The sequence below is a fragment of the Orbilia oligospora genome (assembly GCF_000225545.1).
Source record: "Orbilia oligospora ATCC 24927 unplaced genomic scaffold scaffold00112, whole genome shotgun sequence".
NCBI classification, from domain to species: domain Eukaryota; kingdom Fungi; phylum Ascomycota; class Orbiliomycetes; order Orbiliales; family Orbiliaceae; genus Orbilia; species Orbilia oligospora.
In genome coordinates, this window is record NW_011645669.1 from 94,008 (window position 1) to 114,706 (window position 20,699).

A 20,699-nucleotide genomic window follows, 5' to 3' on the forward strand; every position below is an offset into this window, starting at 1 on the left:
GTCCTGTTCTGCGCTCGATCGGTCGAAATTCATGATTTTGATTGATTGAACCTCTCACCTTGCCCACATGACTGCTCATCTCCACACACCATCTCCTCCCCTCTCCCCTCTCCCCAGTCCCATCCTACCTACCTAACTAACTACTTACTCTTCATCTTCATTCTCCTTCCATCGCGACTCTTTTTCCTTTCTTCGACATCTTTCCTTCTAGCTTCCATTACAGTCTCGAATACTCTCCCATCGGTTGCCAATTCCATCTTCGCTACACCTGCATTCCAACCCGCCCGTTAGTCTCATTTTCCCGTCACGTTTCCTCCAATCCTGCATTATCACCCACCCACCCACCACCATACCGAACTCCCCTGTCGCAAATAATCAGAAACCCCATACCGTGCACGTCAATCCTCCAATAATACAGCTGCACGACACAGCTGGCCAAATTGTTGTTGTCGTTCAAGATGGCCGACCCACTCGCCTTTTCCCATGACAATTCCATTGACAGCATCCTCTCTGAGGGTTCTTCAGTAGGCGGTACCCCTCGTCGCGCTCATCCTGCTCGTTTTCCTAAACCCACCACGGCTTCGGAGACCCAAGGCACTCTCAAAGCCTCCAGACTCGCGTCTCCACCGGGTCGCACGCCTACTCGCACAAACTCTGGCGGCAACGATTCTATTTTGTCGGAAGAATCGCCACTCGCAAACCGTTCAACCGCTTCGCGCAAAAATTCCGGTGAAAGCCAAGGTGGTCTTCCTCCCACGACGCCTTCTAACATAAACGTTGGGAAAAATACCAAAGGTAGAACTTCCACCGCGCGACGTTCAAAGATGAACCGTCGCAAGTCAGTCGCCGGTATGTCGGAAGACGAGTCTTCTGCCAGCGAGGCCGAGGGCCCTGCTGGATCCGAGAAAATATTCGAAAAGGCTTTCCAGAAATACGACAAAAATGATGATGGACAAGTAAGTCACTTCTTTCTTTTCATTAATTTTATCATTATTATCTATTTACTTCATATATTGTCTCTTATTATTATTATATGTGTCCTCGAGACTGTTATGCGCCCATTTATGTCAGCCTTACTAACAAAGATCCAATCCACAGATCCCAATGTCCGACTTCCTACACTTCTTTGATACCCTACAAACACAGCTACCGCCTCTCTCGGAGCCTCTTCTTCAACCCGGTGTCAGAGAGCAAATGATTAACATGATGTCTGATGTCATGGCACAATCTGGTAGTCCAATCTATATCAGTAAAACCGAAACGAAGGATTTCTATAGAACAGTTGCTGGGAAAGACATCACTCAAGAACTGAACGACCGAAGACACGGAACATTCCCGAAGGCAGGAGAGGTCTCAAGCTTCAGAGGAAGGCTGGAGGCGGCACGAATACCTGAAGATATCGACACAACTATGATGGACACACCACGCCGCGGCTCGGCCATAAGCCCCGAGAGACGGACACCATTTGGCGGTTCCTTCGCCCGGCCAACTGGCCCTAGGAGACAACAGTCCATTGGCATCAGTCCATTCGGTGAAATCCCCGATGATGAGCTTAGCGATCTCGGATCGGAAGCAAGTGCCGAACTTACTGGCAACTTTCTCGCCGCATCGACCCCAGCTCAGGTCTCCAAAAGGCCAGGGCATGGTTACTTCAGTCCCCCTATTGCAAGCCCGACTCATTCTACTTTATCATTTGGCGACATTTCCGCCGCTCCAGGGCTTAGAGCTACGATGGGATCCCCTGGGTTTAACGCATCCGCAATCCTCGAGCAGGACCTCGCAAATGTCCACAGGGAACTCAAACAAAAACAAGCCGATTTCGATGAAAAGGAACAAGAACTCAACGAACTTAGGCTTAGGGTCGATAGGAATAGAGAAGAGTTCGAAGACGAAATCATGGGTCTGAATGAGGAGATAGCCCGGAATCGAAAAGATCTATCAGAAAAACGATCAGAGATTGCTCAACTCAATCGGGACAAAGACGATCTGCGAGCCGAAGCAGCTGTCTACCTTGACCAAGTTTCCGACGCCAAGAAAGATATAGAACAGTTCCACCATCAACATACCGTAGATCGGGAAAACATCTATAATCTATCCCAGGATAATCAGAAATATGGCAAACAAGCCGCCGATGCCCTCCGTCGCGTTGAAGCCCTTACAGCGGACCTCCAAACAGTTATGGAACAGAAGGGAGAGATCGAAGCACAAAGAGCATCTCTCCAAAGAAAGGCGGACCTTATGACTGGACTACACAAACAGATCAAAGATTTACGGGAGGACCAGAAGGAGCGAGAGTTTGAGATCGATAGGCTCAGGTCCGAACTCCACAGTCGACAAATGGATATTGAAATGCTCATGACTGGTAACCCCACCACTACCGGCAGGTCGAGACTTAGTACTGGCCCAGGCACTTTGGGCTTGCTGAGTGATGAGTTGGGCGACAATGGACTCGAGGATGAAGATGAGGACGAAGAAGACGAGGAGGAAGAGGAGGTTGTCACCACTACGAAGACAATTAAACGAAAGAAGAAGGCAGCAATTCAAAAGAAAGGAGATACATCCCTTTCCGACATTGCCTCTCCAGAACCCTTCGAAATTGTTGAAAGAATTGCCGAAACCTCAGAACGTGGTATTCAGTGCGATCCATTCCCATGGACCGCCGAGTCAGGTACTAGTATGGAAGATGACTCGCCGATCCGGATGTTTACGACTGAAACCCAAACGGATGTCACCGTCCCCGCCGGTGTTTCCCTCCAAGAACACTACGAGGCGCTTGCGCCTCTTCCCCCCCTACCAATTCTTGAATTCTCGATGGACGAGGAAGGACTTCAAAAAATCAGCGATTATGAAGAGCTCGCAAAGGAGGCAGAACTCTCGCGCAAACAACTTCGTGAGCTCAGCCAAGCTATTGGTGTACAGGCAGATGTCATTGAGCGACTCAAGATGCTCGGTGAAGCCAATGCCACCCACAAAGTTCGCAAGGTTGTTACCGTCGTTGAGAAATTCATGCCAGGCGAAAACCCCATCGCCTATCTCAACTACGCTACCTTTTGGCTCCAGAACTGGCTTTACTATGCCTTCAAGCGGCAGTTTTATAAGTCAGAGAAAGGAGACGAATGGGAAAATTTCCTAGCCTCTCACCCCCAACCGAATATGAATGCCGTCGCCTCATTGCTAGTTTTTTTCATTCTGATTTTCGTTATGGCTTATCTTATTATCAGCCTTCAATTACAGAAGAGTAATCAAGATGCCATGTGGAAGCAGTTGAATACTTTGAAAGGTTATCCGAAAAACCCTGGGACGTCCGGGCCGCTCTTCGGGAGTAGAACTTGGAGAGTTTTCAAGTTCGATCTCCAGCGGATGTTGTACGGACAGGTCAGGTTCCCCGTTTGAGAGAAAAGGCTATCTGTCTCTCACGCCGGAAGCCCTCCCTATTCTCTTCAATTTTTTCTTAAACATTCGGTTTGTTCGCATATTCGAAAATGTTATAAACTTTCGTTTAGAGACGAATTACGTGGAATGATGTTTTATACAGACACTACTTGCAGCCTTTGCTCCTTTTTCACCTCTACTTCTGTAATAACCCCTTGTTTCTTTCTTTCTTTCTTCTTTTTTTTTAGGTCGATTATCATAGGAGTTATCAGGAGGGTTGGCCTTTTTGAAGCTGCTTATTTGTATCTTGCATGAGGGTCAAAGGCAGCTTTTTGGTGGCGTTCTATTTGCGAATCCTTTATCTGTTGCTTAGGGGGAGGTCCTCCCTTCATGTATCCGTTTCATTAGCGATTTTCCTGGTAGAGAATAATATGGTACCTTTGGTTATACAGAGTATTCGAATTCCTGATGGATTCAGTAACTATATATAGAGAACCTATGTGACGTTTAGCCTTATGCGGGGGTACGGGCCAGTATGGTATGAAGTGGATCTCATTCGTAAATTTATAAAATATCGTTGTGAAAAACGAAAGACTAATAGAAATTAACAATGATATCTACGAGTACTGTATACGCTAATTCCAGAGTTGACTCCGATTCCATCCAAACACCCTTCCCCTTTGAGCGCCGCAAGACAAAAAGGACATGTATGTCTGTATCTACTTAGCTACGTCTATCCAACAGTTCTACCTAAACCCTCCCCGTAACCCCCAACCACAACACCCCAGCTCCCAAAGCCATACATCCCAAAATTGTAAGCCCATTCGTCGTCGTAGCCATCAATATAGCATACCCCACAATCCACTCCCTAGTCTCAGCATTATACCTCTTCACCTTCCAATCTCTATCCAGCGGGAACGGAGGGTTCAGTCTAAGATCTCTATTATTGTTATCCCCTTCGCCACCGATTACCGTCTTTGGAGTTTTTATCCTAGGTAGGGAAATATGTAATCCTACGGGTTTGTGGTCTGAGAACCTGATCGCTGGGATGGAGGTATATCTGTGGACTTTGATATCGTTTCCTCCTCCTTCTTCTTTCGATAGTGATGGTGAGCTGGGGTTTGCGGGTAACCAGAGGATACGGTCACACCATGACGGCCAACGGTTTGGAGACCAGTCGAATATATCCTCTTGAGATTGTTTTCGTCGTTTATCACCTCGAGTACTACTACTACTGCTACCACCACCAAGTCCTTCTTCTGCGTCTTCTAGAAGGGATAGTACGTCTTCAAGGTACTTATACGTTGGAGGAAACGTAATAGGTGCCTCTACTAACCCGTGTAGAGTATTACCCGCGGTTAACTCACGGGTCAACTGATCCCTTTTGAAAAACTCATTAAAGTGATCTGTTCTCTTCGGGAAGGATTGGAAATCTTCCGGTGTGGGGGAAGTATGCGAGGTTCTGTAGTTCAGATCACCCATGACTAGGAGATGGCTGTTTGGGTGGTATATCCCCGATACTGGTGACGAAGAAGAATCCGTGGTTGTAGAAATGTTTTCAGAAAGTAAAGGAGTACTTTCCGAAGATGTAATGTTAATAACTGGTGCCGTTTGAGTCGTCGTTTCGAAGATTATACCCCGTGCAAGGGTTTCCCAATCCCTATTACGATCTGTACAACAATGTTCGTGCGCCGAGAGATGAGTAGATACGATGGTGACATTGATTTCTTCCTCTTCCTCTCCATCTTCACCACCACCACCACCAGTAGAATACCCAAACCTAGCCGCCACAGCCCCCTTATTCGCCATCCCCCAGACTCCAAACCCCACTGATCCAAACCGTAGATTCTTAACCCTTTCACTCCTTCTCGCATAGATAAATAACGCTGTCATACCAATCGTATACCGTCCTAATTCTACATACTCGAACGGGAAGTTCTGGTTCGTCGTGCCGGTGGAATGCAGGTATTGAGCCGCGAGGTGGGGCACGGAACTCCATTGGTCTAGGTAAGGAGAGAGGTAGTCGCCACGTAGGAAGCTATAGGATATCGGAGCGAATTCTTGGAGACCTATGGCGATTATTTCGGGAGGTGGTGAGGATGGGTCGAGGGCGGAGAAGAGGTGGGTTGCTAGGATGGAGGGGGTGATTAGGAGGCGGGCACAGTTGAAGGTGAAGAGGTAGATTGGAAGGGAAGGTGGGGATGACATGATTTTGGAGCGAGTGGTGTCGATGTAGGATGAAAAGGGAGAGAAAGGGAGGGGAAGGTGGAGATGTTTCTTTTTTCTTTGGAGGGGGCAGAGTAGTAGAGGAATCGATGACGTAGGAGGGAGGTTTGGGAAATGTCGCGAGATCTGGTGGCGTGTTGTGGGTGAATGTTGGAATGTGTTGATTTTGTGGTAAGGACGACTGTGCAACACAAATCCCTGACAGTAATGGCGGTAATGTGGTACGAAAACTTCAAAAGGGAAGTCGACTCAGCTCAGCCCTGCTCGTATGCACGCCAGATGCGAGTAAGAAGCAGAAGTAGGTGCAGATGCAGATGCAGAAGGGGAGAGGAGGGGGGGTTAATTCTCACATTTCTGAGTTCTAACCTCTTTCCAGACTTCTGGGATTTTATTTCTACGTTCCAAACCGGGCAATTTACCACTTAAAGCACTGGATTCACGTTACAAGATTTATGCTTTAGTACTATAGTGGCTATAGTGGCATATCAAAGTGTTCACCTTGAAACAACCCTGATGTTCTACTTTGTGCGATTGTTGAACAAGAAACAGGTACCGGATTACCCGAAAGCTCGAACGTTAAACTCGAATGACCAGCTGAAGGATTTGATCCTATCAGCCCTGGCCAGGGAAGTATTGGTATACTAGTATACCGTTTACTCTTACTCTGTGTGCATGTGGTTCTGAAATGTTTTGAAGGGGTTGAGTCATGTACGTACACTCTATCGTCGTGAGGCACAATAGGCTAATTCTTTTCTTAAGTCTAATTCTCATTTGTATCCATCCTTTTTTTAGTTAATCGATTGATTGTATAATTGATTAATCAATTACTTGAATATATAAAGACAGAGGTCGGGATCGGGATATTAATTTGTGCTACACCCCGTTCACAACCGCAAGCTAGCAAGGCTCTGGTTTCTAACTTGAAATTCTCAAATCTTATATATTAAGCAATCAGGTAATTCTTTACTCTTCGATCTGCGAGATTCATTTCTTTACAGTTCTTTCTTTGTTCATTTAACAAACAGGGTTCTTCTTCTTTTTTTCTCTCTTTTTTTCTTTTTTTATATCTTCGTCGAGGCGTATATATTTCGAATACTTCACCATATAAAACCCCCACACCAGCCTTGTGGATTCGAGGCTATCAAACTATCCTATCCTATAGTATACTCTTGATCGAGCATCTACCGTATAACTATACCATCCAAGTACCTACTTAGTACCCAAGTACCTACCTAAGTACTTATATACTTTATCCTCAACCTCTTGCAAGAAAAGAGGTGGAAAAAAGAAAGAAAAGAAGATGACCACCGCAACAATAACAATGACCCACCAACCTCCCTCCTCCCAAACCATGACCACCTCCAGCACCCCCACAAATTGCAGTAATCATAATAATAGCAGATATACAATAACCCGTTCAACCTCAGAACGTCAAACCCTCAACTCCCTAGTCCGCGCATCCGCTCTCTTCAAATCCGCGTTCGAAGACGGAATCCTCTTCGAAGATGCATCAATCTACAAAGAAGAAGCATACTTCATCGCTTACTTCGCCGATAGTTTTAGAAAAAGACCTAGAACTTTATCGGATCTTGATGTTGTCTTGTTGAGTTATCCTACCGCGAAAGTTGCCTGTGGGTCTCCTTATTCGTCGAATACTGGCATTGCCTCTGGTTCTGGGGGGGCTAGGCCTGGTTCAGCTTCGTCTGCTATCAGTAGTAGTAGTAGCAGCATTGGTGGTGGTAGTAGTGGCGGCCAGGCTAGGATTGCGAATACGCAGACAACTACACCATGGTATCATGCTAGAATTCTTAACGGACCAGCAGAATTCTCAGAAAGGGTAGTAGCAAACCACAAAGCCATTGTTGAAATCAGCGAACAGTTCATCAGTAAGATGAAATATCCAACTTTACTCGTCAACACCACTACTCAAGCCACCGCCGACGACGGGAACAAAGCAGAAAGGGAAAAAGAAGCTACGGATTTAAAACAGAAATATTTGGAAGAAGGAGCACCGGCATCAAATACTGAGAAACAAACTATAATCCGTGGGTTTTATAGATTATGGTTGATATCTTTGGTATACGGTGCGAATGCTGTCCCGGAATCTGGTGAGAGAAATGTAGATTCGGACTTTGGACGGATGATGGCGTGTTATAGATGTCTAGGCGGGCTAAAATACTGGGATGTAAAAGTGATACAGATATTAATGGCGTATCTGTCGAAAGAGTTGAAACCAGTATTTTGGTATTACAAGAGGATAGAAAAGGTGGTTAACGAAGGGATTCTGAACAGTAATTTTACTGAGGCAGCTGCAGAAGGTATGTTTTCTTCACCTTTTAACAGAGTTAAAAGTCAAATTCATCAAAAAATTTTCATATATAACAAAACTAACATAACATTCATAAATATTTAGAAATATATACCAGTCGATACTTCAATACCTTCATGACAACAGAATTCCCCCACAACGCCGCATCATGGCTCAAACACTCCAAAAAACCCCTCCTCCTGAGCGAAAGATTCTCCACCCTCTCCTCCGTCATCAAACTAACAACCCCCAAACACCCAAACGAAGAATCCCTCCGCTTCTTCCTCTCCAAAGACGTCCTCAAATGGCACGCCCGCGAACTTCAAAGTCCCTGGTCCGTAATCTCAGGCAAAGAATTCTCAGAAAACGTCCCCCTGAAGCCGCTATGTAAAGCCGTGGGCGACGGACTAGGCCACAAACTCCCAGATACGGCTATTCCAGCGGTTAAAAAGTCCGCTTGGTTGGTGGTTGAATTGGGGAGACAGGATTCTACAGACACGGACTTTTGGGGCGGGGTTTGGGATGATGAGAGGTTACGGGGATGGGGCTATTGTCTTCCGAAGTTTGAAGAAGAAAATCTGGGGAAGAAGGCTTGGAAGGGCCATTTGAGGAGACTGTCCAGCAGGTTGAAGTTGCATTGATGCAGTTGTGGTGCATGTATACCCTGGTTGTATGCATATACTTGTATAAGGAATACTATGCAAATCTTGGGTCAAGGAGTTTTATAGGTGGCATTTTTCAATATTTATCTAGGGTGTTTATTATTATTTCCGCGGATGTTCATATACTTTTTTGTTTCTTTCTCCATTTAAGCGTATACTATAGCCAAATATCAATATTTTCTAAACATGAAGGGATAGTGTTGTAGATGTTGTATATTTCCGTACAATAGACTTAAAGGTCTCCCACTGAAATCCAATCCTGGGGACACATTTTATCCGTTGGATCGATAACCACAATACCCTTTGAAGTTAATGCATGGATAAAAACGTTTAAACGGGAGGCTAAAATAAACCACAAGTTTACTGATCTTAGGGTTATCGCTAGATATCGTGAATTCTTCCTAGTAGATCAACACCGCCACAATCGTATAGCATATGTTGATAACGACTAATGGCGGGGAATTTAAACAACAGCGGCCCAAGCTTTTCCTTCGCGACGCATGCAACCTTATTGGCGGTGATGATCGGAGGGATTAAGACCCAGGAAGGACGGCTTAAGGGTGGTAACACAAGGTCCTTATAAGATCTTCTGCCCTTTGATATGGGTGGTGACTTCTGAACATGTACTGCGTAAGTTAATTTTCGCTCAGGCTCAGTGCTGGGAATGTGCATCATGAATTCTTGGTCGACGATCATAAAGCCTGCTAGTCCGGTTTCATCAGTCGTTCCCGCATCGAAAATCGTCTGCCAGAGTCGAGTGGCGAGAAAATGGCGCAAGCAAACGCCCTTCCCCTCAAAAATCTATCATTCCGTGCCGTCGCGATGGAGGAATAAAGCAGGGGATGTTAATTAAGTTGGAAGGTGTGAGTAAATTGGGCTATAAGTAAACCCATGGCATCGAGGGCATCGATTATGTTCAAAACCTTGAGGGTTTTGCGGGAGAGTCATCGCCTAGCTGGGTACCCTCGAGCGCAAAATAGTTACTTTAAGGGAATGTTTATTTTATTTTATTTTTTTTAGAATGAATGTGCACACATCAAGTTGATACTTTGTAGGCGGTCTCGCTTCTCGGAATAATTCAGCTGTGCAAGTATTGAATGATATGCATTGAACCTGGCTCGATTTGATCTTTCTGGAGTGCGTTGCATGTTGGTTGGATACAGCGCCATAACATGTATATGTATAGCTCTCAACAGGGTGTCGAGAGCAGGAACAACGGGATTTTTGAAAGAACAAGCGATTGCAGGCTGCCAAATATTTCTTTAGCGGTAAGTAAAATTTTGATAATGTCAATATTGGATGATTTATAATTCACGCAGCAGCAAATGGAGCCGTGCAATCGGATTTCGAAGTCGTCGCCGCCATCGCTTGACGGCGATATGGTACCTTCGACGCCTCCCACGCAAACGCGAGTGAAGTACCCTGCTAGCTTCTGCTGCACTGCTGCAGCTAGTATCCCCACAGATGTGACGATTGTCGAAGAGCTCAGGATAATTAAGCCCACGCCTTTGGGTTTAAGCAGGTTCCCCCTTGTTTGCTTCTGGTGGATGTCTGTAGTAGTAGTTGTGTCTTCTTTTTTTTCCTGTTGCCATTTCTCTTCGGACATCGGGATGTCATTGTCGTCGCAGAGTGCAGTCAGTCAGCCATCGCATTTGCAGGTTTTGATAGTTTCACTTGCACTTTGCAGCGTTGTCCTCTGCTGGACAATTCGCCAACACTCAGTCACGATGATCGCTGGTGAGAAAGTCAAGCCATCCCAGCGACTTGTGTGAGAACACCCAGGGCCAAGGCGATGGGATATGCCTCTCCTTCTGTTCCGAATACCAGTTTGAGCATCTTTGTGCCGATGGTAACCCAAAATTACTCGTACGGGTTATCCGTCAGAGTAGGGTTTTCAAGTTCGAATGCCCTCTGGTGGAGTAGGAAGTGTCTTTGGGATAACTTTTGGTGCCTTAGCTTATCACATCGAGACCAGCCGGGTCCACTTGTCAGTTTCGCGAGTCTCCACAGTGCATGAGACAGTTCATCAAGTCAAGTTTTGGAGGACTATTTTATAGAAATCCCGCCAGTCCCTGAAAAACAAAAGGACTACAAGAAAGCGACGATCCCTGGTCTTGTTTTGCGACCCGTTTCCCCACGCCTGTCCACGCAGTTTTTATGCATGCAGGCATGTTTTTCTGCATAAGAGTCCCATGTTTGGATGGATGAACCTGATCAGAACGAGAAGTAGCGGAGGTACTTCCGTAAGTACCACTGGGGAAGGGGTACCTGGTAGTTAACTTGGGTACTTCACGTGCCTTAGATGTATTTCAGTTGATAATTTGAAAGAAGGCTGGTGGGGACTTTCGTCATACGCAAGGCATGAGGAATGCTTACAGGTGGCATTTCAACGTCAACTTTTGTGTAAATAATTGTATCACAAAAATTTTGATACTGCGAGGAAATGTAACAATGCTGTTGGAATCGACATACCTGGGTCGAGTCCTTCCTGCAGGTATCAAACAGCTTGAAATACTTGTAGTTGGACGCTTGTTAGTGTAAGCTGATTAGGACGCATCTCGTTACCCCAATCCATCTTTGCTCATGCAGGCAATGCATCTCCCCCCATACTTTTGGGTCCAACCATTCGATCAGCTGGAGTTTTTTACGGCTCCGCTGCTTTTAGTGCCAGCCGGCATAAAACATTAGTATGGTGGTTTAGCTGTGTTTAGAAGCTGAAAGTGATGGTGCAGTGGGGTGTTCGAAGCTTGATTAAAGCTGACATGTGGATATCTTGAAAGCTGACACACCCGCGGTACCCGTAGACACTCGAGACTTGCTGACTCGAGGGTATCGTTATGGCGTCCAAATCTGGTAGCCTAGAATCTGAACCACAGAACCGGCGAGCTTCCAGAACAAAAGAACGTGGGAATGTTGAGTGGAAGGTGTAATGTAATGTATGTAATGTACTTAAGTATGCACATACATGCCAGTAAGTAAGGAAGTATGTAATAGATTCGAAGGGTGGTGTTGTACGAAGTAGGATCGATCAAAGTCTGCACCCGCTTATCGGGAAACGTTTGCCATCCCTGCATGCATGTTCCTTGATGAAGCTCTCCATCCCACATCGGCTGGAATAATTGTCGTCATTCTTGACTAATGCATATCTAAATTTCCTTTCACCCCTCACTGTTTTCCCTTTACTCGACGCAAGTACCCTTGTTGGCGAGCTAGTTTGCCTGTGTCGGACGCTGCCTCGGTTGTTGATGACCAAGTCGCGCCAGCACTTAGTCCTCATTATATCCGGAACCACTATAGCAGCCCACGCGCTGAGGCCGTTGGCGTAGATAAGACACATATTGGCATTTGTCGAGTTTTTTTTTGTATGCCGGAAGACTGGATCCGACACGAAAGCAAACATAGGTTAGGGGGGGAATATCTGTCCCCTAGTACTGCACTCCGATGCGTCCCCAGGCTGACTAACCTGTTCTCACTGATTCCCAGAAATTTCAGAGTTTGGATCCCGAACGTTTCGATATGTCAAAAGTTCGGAAGCGCCAAAATGCGAAGATCTCCAAAGCCGAGGAGCCTATTGGTGCTTCCGAAAATAACAATGTTGGCTCCACCGAACCGGTGAGCCCCGAAGCTGACCAACCAGAACAGCCGTCGGGCACACCGAACGGCAATGATGAGGAACACGAAGTTGCAGACTTGAGCGACGTCGTCAAGTATGGCAAAGACAAAGTCAAGGCTTCAATCGTCAAGCATCGCAAACGCAGTCATCACACGATCGTCTTTATTATAGGCGGTCTCGTGGGAGTATTGGTTGCGATATTTTTCCTCAAACAACAAGATATCGTCCAGCTACCGGATTTTAATCTTGAAACTTTCACGGATGTCTTGCCGTTATCCATTCTAAATGAAGCTAGAGATATATCAAACCGTCAAAAGGATGCCGTCAACTATGATTCCTTCGCCATTGGACTCCGGATGAGGGAAGAAGGTCTCGAGTCGCACTTCCCAGTGGTTATGGTCCCGGGTGTCATCTCCACGGGCCTTGAAAGCTGGGGAACAAGCGCCAAGTCGCTCCCGTATTTTCGGAAGCGCCTCTGGGGATCCTTCACCATGATGAGGACCCTCATGCTTGATAAGGCATTGTGGAAGGAGCATATTATGCTGAATAAAACGACAGGCCTGGACCCTGATGGTATCAAATTACGTGCCGCTCAAGGGTTCGATGCAACAGACTTCTTTGTCACCGGATATTGGATCTGGAGTAAAATCCTCGAGAATCTAGCAACTCTAGGCTATGATCCGACGACTTCGTATACTGCATCATACGATTGGAGGTTATCGTACATCAACCTAGAAAAGCGGGACCAATATTTCACTAGGCTAAAGGCACATATAGAAATGGCGAAAAAGGCGCACGGGCGTAAGTGCATATTGATATCGCATTCTATGGGCTCCCAGGTCGTCTTTTTCTTCCTAAAATGGGTTGAAGCAATGGGTGAAGGCCATGGAAACGGCGGCAAAAGCTGGGTTGAGGACCATATAGATTCCTTTATCAACATCTCAGGCAGCATGCTCGGCGCTGTCAAGGGGATCACGGCAGTGCTCTCCGGGGAAATGAGAGACACAGTTCAGCTCAACCAGTTTGCCGTGTACGGACTGGAGAAATTCTTTTCCAAGGAAGAAAGAGCAGAAATCTTAAGGTCGATGCCTGGAATATCCAGCATGATACCCAAGGGAGGGGATGCAATCTGGGGAAATCTGACTTGGGCACCGGATGATCAAGAAAATCAAACGACAAGCTATGGAAACTTTCTTAAGTTTAAACCTGTCAATGAGACGTCTAAGTTTACCAAAAATATGACAGTCACAGGAGCAATAAACCACCTACTTGAAACATCGGAACCATGGTTTCGAGAGCAAATTTTGGGCAGCTATTCCCACGGAGTCGCTTCGTCTATTCCTGAAGCAAAAGAAAACGAAGCAGATCCTAGGAAATGGATCAATCCCCTCGAAGTTCCTCTACCATACGCACCCAGCATGAAGATATACTGTTTTTACGGCGTTGGCAAGGGTACCGAAAGAAGCTACTACTATGCACAAAATCCTGTAAACGAAAGCTTCATACAAACTGTCATAGACCACACGGTAAATATAGCGGAGGAAGAAACCGATCATGGTGTGATGACGGGCGAAGGAGATGGGACTGTGCCCTTGCTAAGCATGGGATTCATGTGCTCGAAGGGATGGAAGATGAAACGATTTAACCCAGCAAGAATCCCCATCAAGACGTTCGAGATGCTTCATGAGCCCCAGACCTTCGACATGCGGGGTGGTCCCAATACGGCGGATCACGTCGACATTTTAGGACGACAGCAGTTGAACGAATTGATATTACGGGTCGCCGCGGGGAAAGGCGACTCAATACCCGAAAAGAAAATATCGAAGATTGATTTGTATACCTCTCGAGTCGATCTTGGAGGGATGGAAGAGTAGAAATTGTATTTTGTTGAATTTTCCTTGTTTTCTTCCCTTGGAGTATATGCGCTATTTGTTAGAAACACCTGCTCTACTGAGCATGGTAAGATCGAATCAAGGATAGAATTTTCTTTTCTTCGAAAACCAAAAAACTCGGAATTTAAACTCGGACAGCGGAAACTTTGTCTATGTATATACGACCTGCTTTTTCCTGAATTGGTTGAGATTAGCTTTTTTTTTTTCTAGAATGGAACATTAGCATCGAAGGCACATGGTTGAATCGAACTGAATTGTGGTATTTGTCGGGTTTATTTTATTTTATCTTAGTCTTTTTTATCTCGGGCAGACGAAGGCTGCAGGAAAACAGTCGAGATCATACTTGCATGTGCCTGTCCGCTACGTCTGTCGGTGCCGGCCTACGGAAAATAGCACGAAAAGTCCGATGAGATGTTGGAAGGCTAAGAAATTTAAATTTCTTTTTGGTACCGTATCATTGTTCTATTATTCTATTCTGCCAGTCAGTCGCCGTAGATTCGAAGGAAAATACGGGAGTAAATATATAATTTAAAAAAGAATACGTAAGGGGAATGTTCGACTTGAATCAATTTAAATAAGCTTAAGGGGGAGCTCTATAGATAAATATTTTAGCTTCAAACCGTCGAGCTAGCCAGCCGGGACATACCCCCGCTGCATGTACGTACATACATTACATGTGTAAAGAAGCCAGTGCGGTGCAGTGTCATGATCAAGTGAGTTCTCGAGCTCGAGTGTTATAATTGTGTTATCGATCGTATACTTCCTTCTTTCGACCGGGACGGTATAGTAGAGTATACTTAAGTAAGTAAGTACATACTCGAGCAGCATTGCATCTGCATTGGATATAATAAATACACAATCGTATCAGCTGATCGGACGCGGACTGGCTATATATGGCTACGGTACGTATACGGCCCTGGCCATGGTGCATTTATGCTGGACCGAATCAGATATATCTCTGGCTTTGCCCACTCGACGGCGAGAACACAGCTAACTACTCCTTCCCACGCTTCCTATTGGCATTTTATAGAGAACGTTAACATCAGATTTAACTTTCGGATTCCCCACTTGGCCTTGTTATCGGGGGCTGCGGCATTATTGATATCACTCCGGCCAGGGCCACCCACCGCACTGTCAAAGGAGGTATCATTCTTTCTTCTTTTCTGATCCAAAAAAGGATCGGACGAATTCTCTTTTTTTTATTTTTATTTTTTATTTTTATTTTTATTCTTTTTTCTCCAAAGGGCTTTTTACCAGGCCTTAAACGTCGTCATCTGAGGGTCTATTTTCTTTTTTTTCTTTTTCTGATTTCACCTTTCTGCCTCAAACTTGCAACTACAACTTGCAACTTGCAACTGTAGCTTTAGTTAGGAATTGATTGCGATTTATCATACTTTTTTATTTTTTACTTTTATTTTTATTTTTTATTTTTTTATTTTTTATTTCTCCGGTCTGTCTTAGAAAGGCTTTCCTGCAAGTGATTCCGGAAACCAGCGTGGTTCCAACGATCCAGCTCGTTTTCGACTAACGGCTGACCAGCACATGGTATCGGAAACGGAGTAGTCAGCCTTCGAAAGACAATCCAAGTTGAAGCTATCCTATCGTATCCTATACTATACTCCAACACATATTTTTTTTTAAAATTCAGTCTTGGACCGACAGCTGGGAAAGTGTAAAGTAGACTAACTAGCAGAGGAGCGGATCGAGGGTACTTGCATGGTACTTTGGGTACTTTTGGTACTTTTGGTACTTTGGATATACTATCCATTCACCCTTCGAAGGGACCGAGACCACCGTCACAGACACTCAACTTCTACATTACATGACATTACATTGCATTATCACCTTACTCGACGCTGATAAAAATTAACGAAAAGAAAGAGAAAGAGAAAGAGAGAGGTCGATCGAATCGGGAAATCGGAAGGAACCTTTGGAACGACGCCGCCAACCTATTAGCTTTGTTTTCTCATCGCCTTTGACGGCCTTCTTCTAATTTCAACTCGACGACGTTGTATCACACCCGGCCGCCTGTCGTTTCGATTCGATTCCCCTCATTGTGCCCAGCTAGCAAAACAAACCAATAGCATAGCACTTAGCACTTGCCCATTTCTATCGCAAGATCCCGTGCACCCCATCATTGCTCTGATCCAACTTCCTAGCCTGAGCGAAGAAATCAAAAGGCAGCTGCATACTACATACTACATACTACTACATACTATACTATACTATACTGCACAGGAGTAAAGAGGAGGATCAAGCAGGAGTCACATACCGAGCAAACATCACCACCACCACCACCATCATCATCATCATCACCATCATCATCACCAAAATCATCAACATCATCATTTAGCAGCTTGCAGCCCAAACCGATCAGATCCAGATCCAGCCCAGTCGCTGCCTTGCACCGTACTGCACTATATTGCACTATACTGCACCATTACTACGTGTGTGTGTGTGTGCGTGTGTGTCTCTCTCTCTCTCTGTGTGTGTCTGTTTGTGTGAGAGTAAGAGTGTGAGAGTGTGTGCCCATTGCTTGCTTGCTTGGTCCATCCATCCATCCATCCATCCATTGACGAAGACAGACCATATTGTCCCGTACAATACAAACCAAAAAAAAAAAAACCAGCATCAGCACCGAGCGAGTACCTCTCACTTTGCCTGACTAGGTCCGCTTGTCTCGTTGGAGTTTGTGCTAGCAGCAACCACACACCTTTCCTGTTCGTCTGTTTGGTGCAAATCAAAAGCAGGGCCAGCTGTCTTGCCGCCGTCAATTTTTTCCCCCAAGCGTCACTGCACTTTCCATTTGCCTTCAATAAATTGTTCGCTGGGCTCCGACATTCTTCTCTCTCTCACCCCTCCTCCAACCTCCGTCTCCGTTGGACGTGACATTTCTTTCTTTTCTCCTTCACAAAATAAAAATTAAGAGCCTCCAAATCTGGTCGGTTGGTTGACCCCAGCTCCACTTTCCACTGGACCCGAAACATATCTGGGTGGACGCTTTGAAGGGCAGATGAGATATCCAAAACGACTGGCTCTCTTTAGTTACTGGACTGGAAGGTTTTGCCGCTTTTCGCCACTCTCCTTTGAGGACCCTCTCGCCTGGACCGCTTGATATATTCCAACCATTCTTTCACTCTTAACCAAACAACCCTTTGGGCTCTTCTGGACTCGGACTCGGAACTTGGACTTGGACTTGGACTTGGGCTTGGACTTGACTTGCAGCTTTCTGGATCTCTGACAGCAACACACAGCCGCACTTCCTTCAATTGGAACATCTTCTCTCCTGGGACTCGACGACTCTTTTTTTTTTTTTTTTTTCCTGGACCTGGGTTTTGCTGGATCTCAACCTCGACTTACCCTTCTAGTGCGTCTAGATATAACGAATCTATATAGCTTGCTGTATTTTTGTGTGACTGGCCAAATACCACAACATTTTCCTTTCTATCCAGGGGCAGTAGTATCCTATAGCTTGGTACTCTAAATAGCCGTCGTCATCAGCAGGTGAGACTACTGAGCAGGATGGGCGACCCGTATCGTTCGTACCGCCCCAGTCGCGGTGAACCACGATATGAATATCCTGAAGATTACGAATATCCACCTTATCCTGGACGAGGTGGTGCTCCAGAGCCAGCTTATGATCGATCATATGGAGATCCGTACACTCGAGAAGCCGGTTACGACCCTATGCCACCAGCTCCTAGATCTGGTGCTCCTCGTGGCGACTACCGTGCTCCTCGTGGTGACTACAGAGCACCTCCCCCAATAAGAGCCGAACCGGATTATACTCGACGGAGTGGTCGAGATTACGTCCCACCCCCTGCCCCTCGTGGATCTGTCGGGGACCCGTATGTAAACCCAACTTACTACCCGCCCGAGGATCGTCATAGGGCTCCACCACCACCGAGAGATGCCTATGAGAGGGGATATCCACCGGAGCCTGGCTATCGAGACGAAGCTAGATACGGGAGAAGACGGCCACGAGAAGATGAATATGAAATGCCAGCACATAGCAGGGAGTACGATTATAACTACGAACCGGAAATTCAAGCTTCCCAGAGGAGGCCTCCGCCGCCCCCGATTGAATACAGGGGCGGTGCTGGTGCCCAATATGAGGCTGATCTGGCGAGGAGACGTCCAAGGGATGCTCGAGAACCCGCTTCCAAGTTACAACCATCGATACCTTCGCAACCGTCTCCCGAAAATGTAGACGATGAATTTACACTCCTTGCGGATGGAATCAGAAAAGAGGTTTTGCAGAAATATATCACTCGGTTCCTCGGCAACGATGCTGTCTCGAGGGGGCCGATGAAAGAAGGCGATGTACGTGTGCCATCGATGTGTAATAACTCTAAAGACTGTCCCGACTAATCCAGTGACCTTCATGGCAGGCACTCGTTTATAAATATTCTGCATATCGCCAGTTCACAACAGTACGTACCTAATTTACTCGAGCTGTCTATTAACCAACTGCTAACATATCCACTACTGTGAAGGAGCAAATTCGGGACTTAAAACGAGCGTCGGAATTATCTGAACCTGGCTGTAAGTATACGTTTTTATCCTGAGCAAACCATAGAAGAGGAGGACCTCAATTTTCCGTCTTACTATCTTGAAATACCCTCTTCCCTTTCTTGTTCCCTCCGAAACCAGCCTACCCAAAACAAAATAAAGTCAACATCTTGACCCCCCTTCGAATTCGATTATAGATGCCCGAGGTATCGACACGCGAGCAAGAGAAGCACCAGGACAAGTCGTCGCTGCATCAACAAGGCCAACCGGTCGCAGGAATACGGATGAGGATTCCATGATGCCCGAACCAGTAATGCCCAGGGATGAGTACGTCTACAGTGCTGGCAACCAAGGAACCCGAGCTCCAGCTCGTGAAATCCGTGCTGGACGATCGCCGCACGACCCACCGTATGGTTCCTACCACGATACTGGCCGACATGGACGCCCGCCTATAGAGGCCTCTTCAATGCGACCTGGACAGGACGACGACGATGAAATGGAAGACTAGATCCCTCATATGTGTGGAAAATACCATAGATATGGTTAGCGTCAACGTTCCCGGGGATGTCCGACTCTCTTCATGGACCTTGACTTCACCAATATGGCTTTCCTTCTGCTCGCTCTTCCTGTATGTTCAACCACCTACAACACATCCCTTCCGACCTCCTTTGGACCACTTCTTTACTACCCTGGACCCTCTAATCTCACGACACTATTATTCCGAATCTCTCTCTTGGCTCTTTACGACATTTATGTACATATGCAACGCACACATTGGATCAGGCGCCTATACATAGTATTCTTGTTTTCGAACATTGCAGGATAATATCTCCTTTCCCTGGATACGATTTATTGGATTCGACACCTGGAGCGACTCGAAAAGAAAAGTTTTTCCCTGGATTCTGTATTTCTAGACACTTGGAGATTTCGACGAGTACTCATTTATAACATGTGGATCTTGTCGACTTTGCCCTGGAAGACATTCGGTCTGATCATCTTCCCTGGATATCTGCCGGTTCTCTTAAGGCCATCATCTATCTCGCCAATTTTTGTTTAAGGACCTGCCGACACTTGGGATTTTTTTTCCGCCTGGATTTCTGGAACTATATCCAATATATTTTAAAAGAAAAAAAAGTCCTGTAATCCCCCTTGACTTTGGACCTGTTTCATCGAGAAAGAAGAAAGAGGGAAAAAAAATAAAACCGCGCATCTTTGTCAACCCCTTCTGCAGCCATCTCCAAAATCCATACCGTTGTAGCATTGAACTGGTTTCCTATCACCATCTTCCACTCTTCCTGGCATATACCTGAACCTCCCTTTTTCTCTTCTTGGACATATTGAAGTGCGCACAGACACCCTCTTACACAAAAACAAACATTTGGACCTCTAGCTCTGTTTTCAAATCTCTGGATACGATCATGTGTATGATGTAACGAGATCCCTTTTTTCCTCTTCGCTGTTTCCTTTTATGTTTCCTACCGGGTCTTTAGGGGATTGTTTTTTTTTTAAACGGGGTAACAAAACCCAAAGAGAGAAGAGAGATCTCGGGCCTCTTCCATCTTATCTGGTATTTCACATGGGCCTCATTCTCTTCTTCTTCTTTTTGTTTCTTCCCTTTCCTTCTTTCCTTCCATTTCTTTCCTTTCCCTTTTTTATATTTTTTTCTAACAAAAAACACGAAGAGCGTAATCTCTAATCCTACGACCACTTGTTTCGTTCCTCATACCTTCTTCTTATAAGCTTCTTTTTGATGTCAAAGTGTTCCTAGTTTATTCTGTCTGTTGCTTTGCACACATATTGAGTTTAGATATATTACGGCTGAAGGCGTTCACAAGTGCTCTACTGCTGCTACTATTGCTGCTGCTGCTACTGTGTTAAAGTATTGGATTATTTTATTTTATTTTTACTTTGATCTCTCTCTTTTTTTTGAATGCTTTTTCCCCCTTCTGCCATCGTTTGGAATTTTCATACTATTCATATTTTTATTTTTATTTTTATTTTTGTCTACTTGATCGAAATCTCCTCTTGTCACGTTAGCAGTATTCTCATTGCGAAATCTATGAATTGAATTGAAATGAACTGAATTGAATTGAATCCAATCGATGATGAATAAG

At 45.5% G+C, this 20,699-nt stretch overlaps 5 protein-coding genes across 5 annotated transcripts; 4 read left to right on the plus strand and 1 right to left on the minus strand.

Annotated features, from left to right (window-relative positions):
- Window positions 1-458: 458 nt before the first annotated feature.
- On the plus strand, window positions 459-3,393 carry AOL_s00112g29 (uncharacterized protein; the record flags this gene model as incomplete). Its single annotated transcript, XM_011127059.1, has 2 exons — window positions 459-956; window positions 1,099-3,393. 2 exons carry the CDS (start codon window positions 459-461, stop codon window positions 3,391-3,393), a joined length of 2,793 nt encoding a protein of 930 aa, XP_011125361.1.
- Window positions 3,394-4,122: 729 nt separating this feature from the next.
- AOL_s00112g30 (uncharacterized protein) lies at window positions 4,123-5,580 on the minus strand (the record flags this gene model as incomplete). The annotated part of the gene is made up of 1 exon (XM_011127060.1): window positions 4,123-5,580. One exon carries the CDS (start codon window positions 5,578-5,580, stop codon window positions 4,123-4,125), a length of 1,458 nt encoding a protein of 485 aa, XP_011125362.1.
- Window positions 5,581-6,898: 1,318 nt separating this feature from the next.
- AOL_s00112g31 (uncharacterized protein) lies at window positions 6,899-8,547 on the plus strand (the record flags this gene model as incomplete). The annotated part of the gene is made up of 2 exons (XM_011127061.1): window positions 6,899-7,916; window positions 8,012-8,547. 2 exons carry the CDS (start codon window positions 6,899-6,901, stop codon window positions 8,545-8,547), a joined length of 1,554 nt encoding a protein of 517 aa, XP_011125363.1.
- A 3,537-nt stretch (window positions 8,548-12,084) lies between these two features.
- On the plus strand, window positions 12,085-14,055 carry AOL_s00112g32 (uncharacterized protein; the record flags this gene model as incomplete). The annotated part of the gene is made up of 1 exon (XM_011127062.1): window positions 12,085-14,055. One exon carries the CDS (start codon window positions 12,085-12,087, stop codon window positions 14,053-14,055), a length of 1,971 nt encoding a protein of 656 aa, XP_011125364.1.
- A 3,540-nt stretch (window positions 14,056-17,595) lies between these two features.
- AOL_s00112g33 (uncharacterized protein) lies at window positions 17,596-19,093 on the plus strand (the record flags this gene model as incomplete). Its single annotated transcript, XM_011127063.1, has 4 exons — window positions 17,596-18,396; window positions 18,465-18,506; window positions 18,570-18,618; window positions 18,783-19,093. The coding sequence occupies 4 exons, from the start codon at window positions 17,596-17,598 to the stop codon at window positions 19,091-19,093; spliced, it is 1,203 nt and encodes a 400-aa protein (XP_011125365.1).
- Between the last annotated feature and the right edge of the window lie 1,606 nt (window positions 19,094-20,699).